This window comes from Filicampus tigris, chromosome 1, assembly GCF_054856515.1.
Source record: "Filicampus tigris isolate MCC_2025a chromosome 1, RoL_Ftig_1.0, whole genome shotgun sequence".
Classification (NCBI taxonomy): domain Eukaryota; kingdom Metazoa; phylum Chordata; class Actinopteri; order Syngnathiformes; family Syngnathidae; genus Filicampus; species Filicampus tigris.
Genome location: NC_141217.1, coordinates 14,190,296 through 14,208,149, shown reverse-complemented (window position 1 = coordinate 14,208,149; position 17,854 = coordinate 14,190,296). Strand labels below are relative to the sequence as shown.

Sequence of the window (17,854 nt, the reverse complement as noted above, 5' to 3'; positions counted from 1 at the left end):
TATTTGAGTGGTTTCGACCAACAAGCACAGGCAAGCTTGGGTGGTTGTGAACAGCACTTTCAATGGCTACAAACAACATGAATCGGCCCTCACATCTGATAACTCAAGAAAACAGTTTCGTGTTTTGACCCAAAACAACCCACTTTGACCACTTCTGCAGCTAAACACAATTTGATAGCATCAGCTCATAGCAGCGGTAGCATTGATAACATTCGTTTACGCTCGGATAAGAAATTTCGCTAATTATTGTTGATGGGTGTGAACAACCTTGTTATGTTGTTGGCTGTGTTCCCCACTTCAGTGATAGGAAGGAAGGGTGGGGAACAGAGTCATAATTCACTAGGTATCTTTGGAATGCTGTGCTTTCCATTCCATTAGCATTTTTCAGTCATTAACAGGGCTTTCCCGGTGACTAAACATCATATGCAAGTTAAACATGCAACGGTGTTTAACATCTTAAATACGCCTGATACGCCTCAGAGATTTTGCAATTGCTCATTGCCTCACTGTCTGGAGCGGCAGAGTTGAGAAAGGTGCTAAACATGCAACTATGTTGTCGCTGGCTCCTTTTTTTTGTCATCCTCCTTCCTTGCTAATTAGTAGGAAGCGGTATTGAAATCTTTTCTCTTGTAAACTGCGACAACTAGCGTTGTCACATTGATTTCAGTCTTGATTTAAGACATAGAGAGTGGACTGGTGCAACCAGTTGCCATGTAAACAAAACGCCGGTTCCAGTTCATAATGGAAGTCGCACCCATAATTCACGCAAAGGCTCTAGGAATAAGGCCGATACCAGCTGACGAGAGGCAGGGTTACACCCTGGAATGGTCTCCAGCCAATCGCAGGGCACATATTGGACAATTCAATGTTTTCAATAACCCGAAAATGCATGTTTTTGGATTGTGGGGGGAAGACAGGAAGGAGAACATGCAAACTCCACACTGGAAGGCCGCCATCCGTTTTCAAACCCATGACCCCTGAACTGAAAGAAAATGTGCTAATCAGTCGCCCACAGTGCCACCCTAACCTTTTCTATTAGCTGGGGTAGGCTCACACTGACCCTGTAACCCCGATTGAGGAGAAGTTGGATTGAAAATGGATGGATGGATGATTGCTTGGAGATACAAACTAATACAAACTTTTTACCCTTGATTACAAAATGTTTGCCCACCTCTTCTCAAAATAGAGTCTGATCGAAATCGATCTGCTCTGTGTCACTTCTTTGCGGCAGTCACTTAATATTTCCGACCGTTCATGAATGCAGCAGCAGCAAAGGTTTCTCAGGAGGAGTCTTCCTCCTCCTCCTCCCCCCCCTCCCACGCACACACGCACGTACACACGCGCACATTCCAGCATGCGGGCGTTTCAGCTTTGTGAATGAGTGTGTGCGCGTGCGCGCGTCGCGTGTGTGCACGCGTGTATGCAGGGAGACGCTCCACAGTCGGTCAGTAGCAGCTCAGGAGCGCAGAACGAGCGAGCGAGAGAGCGAGCAAGCAAGTGGAGCAAATGGAATTTTTCACAGGAGTCCGACCGCTCTTAATATTCACCTATGTGCTCATTCATGGCATCCTTGTCACCCTGCAAAGCAAAGAGGGTGAGTCTCACGTCCTATTTCGAAGTTCAAACTTTCCCTGGAGTTGAACGCGCGCACCACGCGGAGTACGTTCAAGAAACTTTCAAAGTGTCAGCAGCACGCCGCTAAATACTGTTACCTCGAACACATTGTCCGTGATAATGATTAACTATATGTACTTAGGTCTTTTATTGCACACTTTTGTCTATTGTCACTTCGTTTTGTAATTGACTGTATGACTTTTTAACATTTTCTAAGACTTTTACAAAACTGTCAAAGGACTAGAATGTATTTACTTTTTAGAGCTATTACAAGCGCTGTTTTCCCCGCTTAACATAAATTGAACAATAGTATTCATATTTAGTTGTCTTTATTATTTTCCATGACTTCTGAATCAAAATTCAATTTTTTTTTGTTCATAATAGCAATGAAATGCAGGGCCACTCTTGCAACTGTAATAATATGAGGTGGTGATGATACAGTTACAAGAGTTGCAGTCATAAAGCCCTCCTGAGAGAAACCATAACTGCGATGTGGCCCACAATGAAATAAAGACTTTTGACATTGTTGGTGTCTCCACACACAGAGGTGCTTTTGGACATGAAGGCCACAGGAGGCGAGCTGGGCTGGTTGACTTGGCCTTTCGAGCAGGGAGACAAGCCCGGGGTGAGTATGGCTCTCGCACACACACGTTTTGCACACTTGGAATTTGCCCGCACGGAGACTTTGCACAGGAAGGGCCAAGCCTCGCTTGTGTGAAATATGTGACCATTTGACTTGTGTGGTGTGCTTGTGAAAGGTCTTGGCCTTTTGTGTCAAATGTGCCACTTGTTGTACGAGAAGGAAGGGGTTGAAGTTGCCTGCCGAGCACGTCTGGGCTCCGCCGGAGAGGAGGCAGACAGACTAGCAGCTCGCTCTGGACTGGGAATACTTGTGGCTTCTTGCGGTTTGGAGGCCTGGGCTCCACAATTGTATGTTAGCAAGCAATTAACTTTTTAAGGTCGGCCTCCGTTTTAGAGGGGAAGGGGCTTTTTAATGCTCACAGATGCTGCTTCAAAAGTGTCTTGAAAAGACAAATGAAAATGGCTACCTTGTTCCACACAAATGCTGTGCTTATTATACAAGTTTGTTTGTCCATGTCCATAATGCGGTTTCGCAGTAGTTGAGTGGTCCAATTCAACTCATTTTATGTGCTGATGACTCAAATGTGTGGTCCTGCTGCTCATCTCCCCCGCTTTAAAATGCTACTTTTATTCCCTTTTTGTATAGCAGGGGTTTTATGCAGCTACTTTGTGTGTACAAAAACGGCATACCTAGCCTGCCTTAAAAAGGCCCCGTGGGGCTAGTTGCTCCTTGAGCCAAGGCTGTGTTCAAACATGTTGTGGCTTTTCCAGAAATATTTGTGGCAACTTCTAGTGTACAGTTTAAGCAGCTTCGGAAAAGTGACTGGAAATAATGTGGGACCTAGCAGTGCTTTCTCACGCTGTGTTGGTACAGCACAGGATCCGTATTAAAAAAAACGGAATGAACACTCAATCTACTTTTCCGTGTTGCCGTGACGTTAATTACTGCTGTGAAGGAAATGAAACCCAGGTTTAGACTGTAGTGATTGAACCATTGTATGTGGCACGCTGTCAGTCTTACTACATTAAAGCGGGAATTGAATCTGCACCTCAATTTAGTGTTTGTAATAGGGATGAGTGTAATTAGGATTGAGGTGCTGTCGAAAGAAGGCCGACATGACATCAGCTATGGAAACAAATTTGACCTTTGCTATGGAAACACGTCGCGGCATCGTCACTGTACTTTATGCATGTTTCAGTTAAAACCATTCCCAGGTGTCTTAGTAACACGTCTATCGTGCTTTTTGTCAAAATACGCCAAGGGTCAAGAATTACAGTAACAAGATTGAATAGAAGATACAAATAAAGGCAATAAAAGCATTCATTCATGGGGGCAGCACTTCATGCACAATTCTGGGTGTATGTGTGGGCATGGACATCATCACTTAACCATCACCTAACACACGAATCGCTCCACCGCGGTCACCATGACGACAATCAAGTATCAAAAGCTAACACAAAGAAATGTGTGCATTAGGCTTTAAACGATCAGGAATTTGGAGCAGGTCACTGATCAGCGAGTTTGAAAAAAACCCAATAACCGATCACCTATCCGATCAGAAGTTGGATTAAGGTCTCCAATCTATCAAAACAACTTATTTATTTACTGTAGTTGACCCCCACTATTCAGGGTGGATTTGGACCGACCTGGCCCACGGATAGCCAAAATTCAAGTACAATTGTGCCCATTGAAGTGCATTGGGAAAAAAATAACAATTAAACCCCCAAAGTTTTCCACAAAATACTGATAACCATTCAATACACGGAAAATTTAGGGGATCCGATCCTTGCAAACCCCCACAAAATAAAACAAAAGTGTAAGAAGATTTGAAAAAAAAAATCTGACTGTTATGCTAAGAAAACTTGGCTTATTACGATGGAAGCACAGAACGTCCCTGGAGTGAACGAGATTGTGTTTGCTGTAGTGTCTTATTTTGCGGATCTGATCAATGCCATCATTGATTGATCAGTAAGTTAACATTGCAACCGCTCACCGATTTTGCATAAAATGCTAAATCGCTACCGATCCAGCCGCTCAGATCAGTGTAGTCTATCAAGTGTGCGTCCAACAAAACTCAATACAGCTCTGCTTACCTCTTGGCTAGCAGGGGTATGGCACCTGTGAGAGCATGTGCGTCCCTCTGCATGACAATGTTTGAGACTATGGCCATAGCTTGAAAGTGGCTTTGGATCTTCAACCAACGAGCTTGGTTGAAGCTAGAGAAACTCAGCATGGGGCGGTTATTTTGAAAATGAACGTTATGAAAGTGTGACACGGTACGCTCACAGACTGGTTGTCAGAAATAGGTGGATCGCAAAAGTTTTACTTGGTTATTAAATTTCACACATGGGCAGGCACTCCGAAGACCCGGCTGTATGTGTACAAGCCATTTAAAAAGTACATTTTCCTTTATATGTCCCATTTAATAGAACATCAGAACAGGAGGTCAGTTCCCATTCAAGTATTATTGATTAAAACCCCCCATGTGTCCATTTCATTGTCGAGGTTTTGGCTCTAAACTCTTTGCGTTGTCTTTCAGTGGGAGGTCGTCCAACGGACTCTGAACGGCTCTCAGTTTTACACCTATTCCGTGTGCAATGTCGGCGAACGCGAGCAAGACAACTGGCTGCGCACCACTTTTATCCAGCGGCGCCCGTCAGCCTCGCGGGTCTTCGTGGAGCTCCAGTTCATTGTACGCGACTGCAACTCCTTCGACGGCGCCTCCATGACCTGTAAGGAAACCTTCAACCTCTTCACATCCGAGTCGGACGTGGACGTGGGCACCACCTTCCGCAAGGGCCAGTTCAAGAAAGTGGCCACCATCGCTCCCGACGAGATCACCAGCAAGAACGAGCTGCGCATCAACACCGAGACTCGGGTGGTGGAGAACCTCTCCCGGAAAGGCTTCTACTTGGCTTTTCAAGACATCGGCGCCTGTGTGGCGCTTCTGTCGGTCAGGGTTTACTACAAAACCTGCCCCGCCACGGTGATGAGCCTGGCGTCCTTTCCCGAAACCGTGGCCGGCGGCGAGAACCAGGCTCTGAGGGAGGTGAACGGGATATGCGTGGATAACGCCGTCAGCGAGGAGCTGCCTCGCGTGTACTGCACCGTGGATGGAGAATGGGTGGTGCCGGTCGGCCAGTGCCAGTGCAAAGAGGGCCATGAAAAAGTCCAAGATTTGTGTCAAGGTAAGCGCTTGAACGGACATTCCGGATACTGTCCTTCCCATGCCAGCGTCTCTTCGCGCTGACCATTTGGCTTGACTGTTTGTTTGGGTTGCTAAACCGTCATTTGCTGCGTATGTTTGTCATGGGCGTTATTATCACCGCTCGGTGGAATTCCCCCCTCGGCTAGCGTGGCTCCTCTGCAATGGCAGGAATGCTACATGTTCCAACATTATCCCTGACCTGGAAGCACAGCCTAGACAATGAGCATGTACGTGCTTTCTATCCTCCACGGCCATTTAACAACTCTTGGAAAGCACTCTTACAAGTGCGCGGTCATGTATGAAGGTCTTTTTGAGATTTTCACATGAAAGTACAAAGGTCCCGATCCTGATTTCGTGCAACTGAAACCTGTGGAAATTATTGCAGAAGTCCTCAGACTGAAAGCAAGCCAAAGGAAGCTCTCTTTCACAAATTGGTTCAAAACTGAACCTAACACTTGCTTCAAAACCTAATTTGAAACCAGAATCTAAGTTGAGGAACTAATTTGACACCCTAATATTGTCCTGAACTCCCTACTTTGAAACTCTAACCTTTTCTTCAAGACCCGATGTGAAACCTCAGCCCGGTCTTGAAACCATTGTTTGAAACCCTAATCCTCGCTTCAAACCCTAATTTGAAACCCCAAGTGAATATCCATGATATAGAAATAACCTATTTAAATACTCCTTAGCCATGTTTTTATAGCATACATGGCACTTCTTTTTTTAAGATCTTTAAACACACCTTTATGGTAAATAAACATATCCAAAAACATTTAATATATTGTGAGAGCCAGAAGAGCAATGGTTTCTCAAAAATAATGAATAATCATCGGAACAGTGCACCGATCCTCGTGTTAATCAAGTCCCATTTTTTTCCAAATTAACAAATTTATCGTCTCACAATGTACACCAATAACCGTGCCCCAAGATGTACCTTTATAAAATGAATATACAGCCGTTGCTTTCTGTAGGCATAAAATGCAGGATGATAGAGGTTTCAGTCATTCAATAATCTCTTTCAAAACTCTTCGGCAAAAAATCGGTTGATCTTGAACACTTCGTTTTCTCTTGTTCTTTCAAATGTTAAACACAATTGTGGGCCGCTTCCTGGTGGCCAAAAGAACAATTACATCCCCAAATAAATGACATTTGAGTTATAACTGGACAAAAGCAAAACTCCGTGAAATAGCAGTACCATGAACCCAGGACCTGCAATGGAGCGGGGTTTACTGTACACTGATTTATTTCCAAAGTACTTTGGTGGTATTTTATTAGGGACTGGATTGGATTAATGGAATTTCATTTACATTCAATGGGGAAAATTGATTCCGGTCTTGGGACAAAGTCAGTCACCACTGCACTAATAACCGTTTTCCCTCATACGAAAAACTGTTCCGCTGCGTTTGTTGCAGTAAAATTCTCGCTACCAACAGCTGCCAGTTTCGACTGTAAAAACGGCGCTTTCGGGGTTTCAGTGTGCAGTGGAAAACATTTTCATCAATGTCGTGGGCCGCAGCTTTAAGGTGTGTTGTGTGACGGCATGCACCGACAGGCCTGTTCAGATGACTAAACACCTCATGACTCCAATCAATCCAAATTGCTCCTTTTCTACAGCACGCCGCTGTAAACACACACGCGCAAGTATGCGTACACAGCCAAGCGCACACGGAATTACGCTCATAAATCCTGCATGCCTGTAATAGATCTGCACTTAGTTTCCCCTCCCGATGGCATAAACGTGCTGAAGTTTACTGTCAGTGCATCATTTTTAGCTGCGGGGAAAAGTGCCAGGTGGGATGATGAGGGAGGAGTGTAGGAATGAGAGCAGAACTTCACCAAAGCGACCGAGAGGTTGTATTTTGAGGAGGGCTGTGATTTTAAAACAGACTGGAATGTAAAGGTAGGAGAACAATGAGGCGCTCTGTTTCCCGCTCACCTCCCCAGTGCATTCCTGATCCGTTTGCCGACGAGCGGCCTCCTTCCCAGGCATGCTGGTAGTGCTTGGTGGTGGGGGCTGGGGTGTCGATGCCGGGTCAAGACCTCCCATAAAAATGAGTAAACGCCGCAAATCCAAGATGAAGTCAAATGGGAGCTCCGAGACGCATAAAGGAAGTTGGAGATGAGGGTGGAAATGTCTGCTTTTGCTCTCCATCTGCTCTTCAAACGTTTGAAGATGGCTCGCGCGCACATTTGCTCAATAGGAAATCTTTCTTGGTGGGATGACTAACTCCCCTAATCGACTGCGGAGAATTTTATCGCATTTATAAACTGTAACTCACGTCTGTCAGCCAAAATGTTTGGAATGAAAACACGCGGTTTATTTTGGCTCTGATAATCCGTGACCGTCAAATTGAAGATAAATCAGATGTTGACTAAATGTTTATTAAGACTCAAATATTAGACAAATATTTATCTTTTTAACTTGGTAGCCCATTCTTATTGCCACAATAAATAAAAGAGTAACAAATCAGATTTTAAACATGTATTTAAATTGGAAGTCAATCCAAACATATTTTTTGCAAGGCGGTGGTCGACTGGTTAGCACGTCCGCCTCACAGTTCAGAGGTCGTGGGTTCGATCCCGGCTCCGGCCTCCCTGTGTGGAGTTTGCATGTTCTCCCCGTGCCTGCGTGGGTTTTCTCCGGGTACTCCGGTTTCCTCCCACATTCCAGAAACATGCATGCATGGTAAGTTGATTGGACTCTCTAAATTGCCCCTAGGTGTGATTGTGAGTGCGGATGTTTGTCTCTGTGTGCCCTGCGATTGGCTGGCAACCAATTCAAGGTGTCCCCCGCCTACTGCCCGAAGACAGCTGGGATAGGCTCCAGCACGCCCCGCGACCCTTGTGAGGAGAAGCCGTATCGAGAATGGATGGATGGAATAAGAGTTAATCCACCCGTTTTCAGCCATCACTGGGGGCGGCCATTTTGTCTTCTGCCAACTGAAAATGACATCACAACTGCTGCGGCTCAGGTAACGACCAATCACGGCTGACCTGTTTTCTGAAGCTGAGCCATGATTGGTCATTACCTGAGCACTGTGCAGTTGTGATGTCATTTTCAGTCGACAGAAGTGGCAAAATGGCCGTCCCCATAGATGGCTGAAAACGGGTGGATTAACTCTGATTCCAGAAACGCATATTAATCGGAATGCCGTATTTCAACTAGTGGGCCTGCATAGAACGTATTCTTAAAAAAATGTGTTTGGGTTGATTTTTTTCTTAATAGTACAGAAGTAACAACGCAGTAAAAGAAAAGCACTAAAACTCTTTGACCTTACCACAATTCTCACTTGAGTTTTCAGTCTTTAAAGTTGCACAAAAATGTCGTTGTTGTGTTGTTTGAACCGCTGTCATGCAACATACCACACGTTTCAGGATTACAGTTGTGTTTTTCTTTTTCATTGGCTTTTTGTGGGTTTTATTCGTAAAGAAAGAGCAGCCTCAACCGTAAAGGCATCAAAGAAAAAAATTGACATGATGTGTGTTGTTTCGATTATATTTGGTTTTGTTTCATGTTCTCGTCTTGCTCGTTAGGTTTTGGTTTCCACTTATTCTCGTCAGCCCCGTTACTTATGTCAACCAATCAGCTCCCTTCAGACACGCATGTTATGTCCGGGCGTACCTTGTTGTTTTGTCAATCTACTTGTATTTAGTTCCCTGGTTTCTCTCAGCCTGTGTCTGTTCGTTGTTGTTGCTGTTGTTAGTCACGTTAATCTGGTCGGGTTCTCTTTTATCGTGAATTGATTCCTTCTGCTCCTGTTGTTTGTACCTTGCTTTAATTGGACTTTGCTGGTTTAGTATTTTTTATCATGCCATATGCCTTACATATATCTCAGTTTGAGTGATCAGACTTCAGAGCAGTTTGTCCTTTTACTGTTGTTAATTTGTTTTTATACTCATGACAGTATAGTGCAGAGGTGGGCATTTTACTACATTTTGCTGGCCCATCATTCGTCATTCCTCAGCGGCCTGGGTACCCGTCTGTCATTCGTCATTTTTCGTAATGAACCGAATTTTTATTTGTATTGTAATTTCCGTTTGTATACCGGAATACCGTAAGTAGAGGTAATTTTTCGACAAAAATTTTGTGTGTAACTCGAATTGTTCGTATTAAGGGACGTTTGTCACCTGAGTTTCCTCTGTATTTATTTATCTATTAAAAAACATGTGAGCCTGGAATAGATTCGTGGCATTTCCATTCATTTCATTTGGAAAAGATCATTTGAGATATTAGTGTTTAGAATTGCGAGTTTGGTCATAGAACTAATTAAACTCATATCTCAAGGCGCCACTGTGCATTGGCACTCCCTGTTTCTTCATTTCCTAATCACGTCCTTCCTTACCCATAATCCTTCCTGCTACAATCGAGGCTCTTATCATTTGGGAGATGGCGCACAGACGGCCTTGGCTGCTGGACTTTGGGATTGTGTTTAGCCCTTCGGGTCCTCAGATCATCAGCCTCATCACACTTAATCCCAGGTCAAGGTTTTTATTCCGGAACACACAATGAGAAGTATTTGGACTGCCAAGCACTGAATTAGCATCTTGGCCGAACTGGAGCCTTAGTAGGGTTCCAGTAACGTGATTATTGGTCTCACCAGAGAGTTCCTGTAAACTATTTTCTGTGTCTTCTAATGTTCCACTCTGTCTCCGTCTCCACACTCATCCTCGGATGACGCAACGAAGAAGTTTGACTTGTGTGGTGGGTGAGTGATGTGAATGGCTAGTAATTGACTTGGGTGTGTTTAACTAACTACTGGTCTTGTGTGCTTTTTCTCCCCCTTTTTGTGCAACGACTACCCCTCCTCACAGACTGACTATTGCTATTTTCCCTCTGGTAGTATATTTATTTAAAGAGTCCCATCTCCGCATAATCCCATCCTTATTTTCCGGTGTTTAGCGCAAAGACGTGCACTGGCGCCTAAGGCTAACAAGCTGCCAAACAAAGTTTGCTGGTTATTTTGGGGTGCAGGAGTCATGAATATGACACCAGTGGAGTTTGAACATCCTTCATGCAGCGGCCCTGATGGGAGCATTTAGAGGACCTCTGCTCACTTCTTCCCACGACATTCAAGCATTGTAGAAATTAGGGTTGCAAAGGCCTAGAAAATTTACGCCAAATGTCCGGAAAAATTAGGAAATATTCTCAATTGCACTTTCCATGGCAATTATGTGAATTAACTGGGTATTGAGGGTAATTTAATGGAAAGGTATCGTATTCAAGTACAAATCGAATCATTTTGTGTTGTCGCAAGCAGACATTTATACAAAATGAGTGGCGGTGTGTCTGAAGCTCACTTGCACATCAAATTTGGGCTCCCCACATGAAGCATAAAATGACGTGACATGACAACTCCTAATCCCGTTTCCAACCTTGAAAATTACTGGAATCTTGCAACTCGAGAAGAAATGTAATTTCCAAAGCACACAAGAGACACAATGAACTACAGTGGTGCTTTTTGATGTAACGACACCACAAAATGTTTTCAATTTGGGAGTCCCACCGAATCTGCGGTGAAAAATACTGTATGCCCCTGACTTCAAGACATGTTGAGCTGTTGAAGTCCTTTCACCCAAACTCTCCCCCCAAAACATTACAGCAAGTAGCGTGAAGTAAGCGGACTCACGAAATCGGAAAAGTTTGGGGCAGAGTTTTGAGTGTGATGAAAGGCTTGAAGTCACGCAGATGGCTGAGCACAAAATGTGGCTTCTCTTGTTAAAAGAGGAAATCAACCCAAACATATTTTTTTTCAAGAATATGTTCCCAGCAGGAACCCTAGTTGAAACACGGCATTCTGATTAATAGAGCGTTTGTACAATATGAGATGAGCAGCAAAATCCACCCGTTTTCAGCCATCTCGGGGGGGGCGGCCATTTTGTCACTTCTGTCGACTGAAAATGACATCACAACTACCCAGGGCTCAGGGAATGACCAATCACAGCTCGCCTGTTTTCTAAAGCTGAGCCGTGATTGGTCGTTACCTGAGCCCTGAGTAGTTGTGATGTCATTTTCAGTCGACTGAAGTGACAAGATGGCAGCCCTCGGAGATGGCTACAAACAGGTGGATTTTGCTGCTTAACTCATATTCCAACACAATATTAATCGGAATGCCTTGTTTCAACTGGTTGGCCTGCATAGAACATATTCTTGAAAAAAATGTTTGGGTTGACTTCCCTTTAAGTTTTATTGTGGTTGGCTTGGCTGCTACTTCATGTTTTTCTCCCATTGCTGTTAGCTTGATAGGAGCCAGTATTGCCCAAGAATTTGGGAATAAAGGAGTTTGAACATAATCTTGTGAGACTGGTGTTTGAGTCAGTCTGTTAGGCAAGAAGGAGCAGTGCTGAATGAACCTATGAATCTATTCTGCTTCGTTAGCTTGTCGTGCTACCCGATAGCTGGCTTTGAGTGTATGTGTGTTGCCTCCAAAGTGCTACTTTGTTTTAACTTTTAACATTTTACACAGTTTCATTTTATATTTGTGTGACAGTTGATGTTGTAAAAAAAATCAGACCATGTCATTAAAGTGAAGGGACTGTTTGAATAGTGTTTGATTGCTTTTAAGGGATGAATACTGATTGTCATTGACATTTTGACATTTTGTAAGCGTGCTACATGAACTTCCTCTTGAGATTTTTTTTTTGTCCTAAAGGATTGTGATAACTGTGGAATTTGAGCAAGGCAGGCTGTTTTGAAACATCCTGATAAAAGCAAGTGATTCACGGACATTCTTTCAGCTTCGTGCCAACTGTGTATTTAGAATCTCCGTAACCCTCTAAGGCCAAGGTCTTACACCATTTCACTTTATCTGCACGGACGTGAACATGGCCACTTGTATTTAGTTGACCTGTGGTGGATGTCACGACTGAAGCAATTGATTGAGATTTACTTCACGGCAAAGATCACTTAGACGCACATGTGCTTTTTTTTTCCTTTCTTTTTTTTCCTCCGGCATGGTTTCTTTAGATGTAGTGCCAAGGTAGAATCTGCCCGATGGGTGAGGGAGTTGCCTTTTAAATAATGGGAGGATCATAAAGGCACTTTCAAGTCATGTCATGTTTCCTCATGAGAATTGAAACAAGGCTGCAATCGCTGCCCACAAGCCAACAGGAAATGCACCAATAAACTGATTGCTTTTATGTTGCTTTCCATCACGCGTGTGTAATAGCTTGAGCTCTTGCGTGACAGACGTCACTTGCGTGACTACGACGGGGCAAAAATGTATTTAATGATACGCTATGAATCCGCAACAATGGAATGTTGACCGCAACTGATGTCACGAAATGAGGACGAGAAGTAACTAACAGGTGAAGACTGCGAAGCCATGCCAAGCTGCTAAGCTCTCCTTAAATGTAGTCTCAAAAAATTGGAATTGAAGATGAGATCCACATAAAAATGTTCACAAATTGCATTCTTGTTTCATTTTTTTAAATCAATTTAGCTTTGCTTGAATACCATAGAAACCACTCAGAAACTTATTCTCTTGTAATATGACATTCTTTCAGTAAAACTGTCTCTACATTATTGTATATTAGAATATCAATATAGTGCTGAGGCATATTAAACCAAAACAAGCAGAGAATTTGTCAACAGTTTGACACCAGAAATTATTCAAATAGGGAAAACGTAATACAGATGTAAAGAAAATATTTGTGTTTGGAGTCTTATTGGTGACATGTGTCTGTTTTAGCTGAGACACAAATGTTTCTGACAAAATCAAAATGATCCAGAATGTTCCTAAGAGGTGATGATCGGGGTTGGCACAGTGGACTGCAAAGGGGGGGGGGGGGGGGGGACAGAAAAACAGAACTGTGCAACGTATATTATCGAAAGATATTCAGAATAAATATTTCTCTAATAGCATGACAAAAGAAACCATGTAAATGAAACACATCAGAGGCTGGCCCCGTGAGGATGAAATCTGATTAAACAGAACAATTGCTGATACAGATTTAATAATTTGCGTCAACCAGCACTTCTGATTGTGAACGTCCTGCAGCAATTTAGAACGACATGGCAAAAAAAAAAAAGCTACCATACACGTAACTGCAAGCAATGCAAGCAAGAGAAAATTGGTGTATTCAATTTACAAAATTACAAAAGAAAAATCCCACAAAATGCCTCTGTTGTCCGAATTGAGGTTTTGGAAGCTATGCTGGGTTTGGGCGTTTTTCGCATAGAATAAAGTTGATTTTTTTAAGACGTATTGATGTGGTTTCTCCAGAACAAATTGTGTTATTGGCTGTGTTATTCTGGTAGAAGGGAAGTTGGGAATGTTGTGTATGGACGTGTTATTGTGGTGGCGGTGCGGAGCTGAGGCGCGGGGTGGTGGGGGGGTGGTTGGTGTCCCTGCAATGTGAAGCGCATTGTGTTGTTCTTCTGCTGTGCGAGGTGAGCTCAGCACTTTCCTTCCTAGTGTGTCATTCATCTCCTCATCCGACAACGGCCGGCCACCCGTCACTGCCAACAGGACGAGCGGAAACCGGAGGCCACCTAATCCCCGGTTGACTCCCCGACCCGTTCGGCTCAGGGCTTTCTATTGTGGCTGGCCACGCTCAGCCACTTTCATAGATTTTTTTTATTGGTGCATTTCACCAGGAAGTCGAGGGCACCGGGGAGAAAGCTGCTTTGCCACCTGGCTTGTTCACTTGATCAAGTTAACAGGGTGAACTCACGCCACTATTCAGTTAAACACAATAACAATCTTGCTTTACTCAACAGCGTTGCTGCATTCCATGTACAAGTTATAACATGGCTTGCATCCTTTTTGACAGATGATTGCCAAGATTTTCTGCTTAGATAAACAGCATTGAAGTGCCTCATTTATGAAAAATAGCCATTGGTTAGATCTCATACCATTACTATAGAGTTTTGCTATCTTCCTTCCTTACTTCTTATTTCAACTAAGTCATGGTATACAATCCAACTACTAACCAATGCATGTCAGCCTCCACAACTGGCTGGCGATATAACCCCCTTTAGCTTCTTAGCACACGGCTACCTTCACTTACACGTTTTTTTGCATTTATGAGTTGCTTGATAGATTTGATTTATTTTTTGCTTTGTATTGTGAGCCAAAATTTTAATCACAAGCAAGCTTCAGATTCACACGGATTCATGGGGGGGGGGGGACAAAGCCACAGTAGCTGATGCACTTTTAGCTGTTTATTGAATGGGACAGTAGGCAGTAGACATTCACACAACACTATAGTTGTCATTATTTCTGGATTGTCTGAATGTCCAGTATTTACACTTCAGGCAACCACTTCATTTCTTTACATTCTCTATTTTGTTGTTTTATACCATACAGTGCTATTTTTCTCCATTTAAAACACATAACAAAAACATTTGGATTTTTTTTAGGGCTCAATTGTATTAATGGCATTTTATTTTAATTGATAATATGGATTTTTGTGTACGAGTAAATTTAGTTAGGAGCTTGGTCATGGAAGTCAAGGTCATGTCATGTCATCTTCCAAACCGCTTATCCTATATAGGGTCACGGGGAGTTGCTGGAGCCTATCCCAGCCGTCAATGGGCGAAGGCAGACTACACCCCGAACTGGTCGCCAGCCAGTCGCAGGGCACACATAGACACTGTCACTGAGCGGGAATCGATCCCACGCTGCCCGCACACAACTCAGGCGTGTGTACCACTACACTATCAGCGGACGGAAGTCAAGGTATCACTGTAAATAGCCTTTAAGACTGATTTGTATTGTCGCAAACATTAAACGGAATAGTCCAAAGCAAAGTGTTACCATAGTTTGGCATGGGCTAGTGTCGTGGGCAACGGCATTGCAAAGTGTGTTGTTATGTAAACCAAAAAAAACAATGTAATCTTTTCAAAATAAAATCAAAATGTAGTAGAAAGGCAAAAATGCGTATTTTCCTTGAAAATTAGTAGCTACGTACCTGCTCTTTGCCACTTATCAAGCAACGTCAAATGGGATAATGAGCTGATGTTAACCATGCTAGTTAGCCGCCTCGGTAGCGAGTCTAATATTTACCAGTAAACAAGCCAACTCTGGTAGCTGGTTGCAAACGTTCATCTCTCCCAGAAGAGCCTTTCCGAAGGCCTCTCATGTCTTCGTATGGAGTATACTCTGTTTTCGTCCCGTCTGTTCTGATTCACCGTAGATGAGCTGCAATAGCTCGACTTATTATCCATGGTTGTTAGCTTCACAATGACAATTTATTTTTGGGTTATTTTAGTCAAATTTCCATGCATCTTAAAAAGTCACCAAGCCAGTCCTTCTCTTTTTTAGTCCCCTTCAACGGTGGCTTTACTTTCGAATGTCTTTTCATTGGGTGGATCCTCCTGTTGCCGGTGGTCCAAGAAGCGAAAGGGGATAAGAGAATAGCTTATGTTAGTTAACAGCCACATGAAAGCCCGAGTGCAATTGTGTAACAGATGTAATGCCCTTACAGCTGCTAATCCTTTTGCCTAATGGCCCACCCCCGTTCATGCACACGCTTCCGCCGTTCTCTACCTACCACCTTCTTCTACCTCATGCAACCTCCCCCAACAGAGAGCCCCATTGTTCCACCGCTGCAGCAGCCAAAATGCTAATGACGTGTTGTCACCCTGCATTCAAGCAGAATGACATGACATATTGCCGTGATGGATTCAAGTAGCTCAGGAACGGACGAGTCAGGGATAATGATTTACACATTTATTTGTGCTCATTCATTCACTGTGTTTTTATGTTCCTTGGCCATGCTTTTGACCCGTTTCTCCCCTCCTCGCTGAAAACATGAGTTTGTTTTACTTGGGCAGCGACTCTTTGGAAGCCACGCACACTTTAACTCACCGCTGCCCTCAGGCACACATGACCTTACTGCCAAACTCCATTGTGGGGCCCCCCTGCCACTTATGCCTCGGGTCTCGGGGGCAATTTCCCTTGTCAAGTCTCCATGTTGGCCATTCATCCATCTATCCGAGCATGCATTCATCACTGTCACCATCTCATCCATCTTAACTTGAGCAGACGCACCGGGAGGGGCGCGTCATGGCTCCTGCTCCTGGACCAGGGGGCTCCCAGAATGTAACAGGCCCCTTGCACTCAGCTTCAATAAACAAACAGACCGGCTGGAGGCTGGCGGGGCTTCTCAAATGACAAACAGCACTTCACTTTGGAGCACTAAGGAGGGAAAATGGGTGCCTTAAGTTCATCAGATGTTTGGACTCTCTTAAAAGGTATTTTGTTTATGTTCATATCAGGAGCCTTCCTTTGGGTTTTGCTCCCGTGCTGTCAGGTCAACACATTTACGTTTCCCCCATCTCCACACTTGACTCAATTCTGCTTCTTCTCTTGGTCACGCTTGCTCTGTTTTCTTACTTTCATTGAACCCTTGAGGAAGGAAGGAAGCGCTGCGTCAGCCTCACGCTTCCTGCTTCCTGTCTTTTCACGAAACAATCCGCTTTCTACGTGGACTCAGGAAGCTTCCTTTGCACTGTTGTCGAAGAACCCTCGTTGGTAAATAACTCAAGAGTCATCTGCTGATAGTCGTGCCCAATAAGGGCTTGGTTAGACACGTGGGATCAAAACCTATTTGAATAGCCCGGAAGAACACAGGTATTCAGGACAAACAACGATGAGGTTAAAACTGATTGCTGGAGGGATGTGTTTTGATTAGGGTACCTGAGGAACTCCCTTTTCATGAACACTTTAGAACTAGTGCTACAAACTCTGAGATGCTCTGAGCTCCGAGACCAAGAAGACTGTAGAAGACCGACTGTAACTATTAGTGCTGGGTGATGATGACCAAAAATGTATACGGTTACATTTTCACAGTATATGATACGGTATTTTTTTCATGCATAATAAGGTGTTCACAATATTTCATACTGGTTGAAAGAGGAAATACTGCTGTAGATTGTATTTGTGATGTGATATTTGCATTCTTGATGCACCATTTGCTTTTTCTGTCATAGGGCTGTCCCTCTAAGGTAGTCTACGTACAAATAGCGACTAAGCTGCATCGTAGAAAAAAAATGCATCGTCTTAAAGCGGAAGTCAAGAATATGTTCTATGCAGGCCCACTAGTTGAAACAAGGCATTCTGAGCACTGTGTTGTCATTTTCAGTCGACAGAAGTGACAAAATGGCCGCCCCCCAAGATGGCTAAAAAGGGGTGGATTTTGCTGCTTAACTCATATTCCACTAACGCAATATTAATCAGAATGCCATGTTTCAATTAGTGGGCCTGCTGGGAACATATTCTTGAAAAAATGTGTGGGTTGCACCCATTTTTAGCCATCTCTGGGGGCGGCCATTTTGTCACTTCTGTTGACTGAAAATGACATCACAAACTCTCAGGGCTCAGATAACGACCAATCATAGCTCAGCTTCAGAAAACAGGTGAGCCATGATTGGTCATTACCTGAGCCCTGAGGAGTTTTTTGTTTTGTTTTTCATTCAACAATTTTTAATTATCAAATATGGCATT

At 43.7% G+C, this 17,854-nt stretch overlaps 1 protein-coding gene across 1 annotated transcript in view; it reads left to right on the top strand.

Annotated features, from left to right (window-relative positions):
• The first annotated feature begins 1,441 nt into the window (after positions 1 to 1,441).
• The window catches only part of epha2b (eph receptor A2 b), a 31,111-nt gene continuing 14,698 nt past the window's right edge, over positions 1,442 to 17,854 (top strand). Inside the window, exons 1-3 of the mRNA XM_086042841.1 lie at positions 1,442 to 1,594; positions 2,160 to 2,239; positions 4,737 to 5,385. Coding sequence (XP_085898967.1) covers positions 1,507 to 1,594; positions 2,160 to 2,239; positions 4,737 to 5,385 — 817 coding nt within the window. The 5' untranslated portion in view covers positions 1,442 to 1,506. The remainder of the gene's footprint in view (positions 1,595 to 2,159; positions 2,240 to 4,736; positions 5,386 to 17,854) is intronic.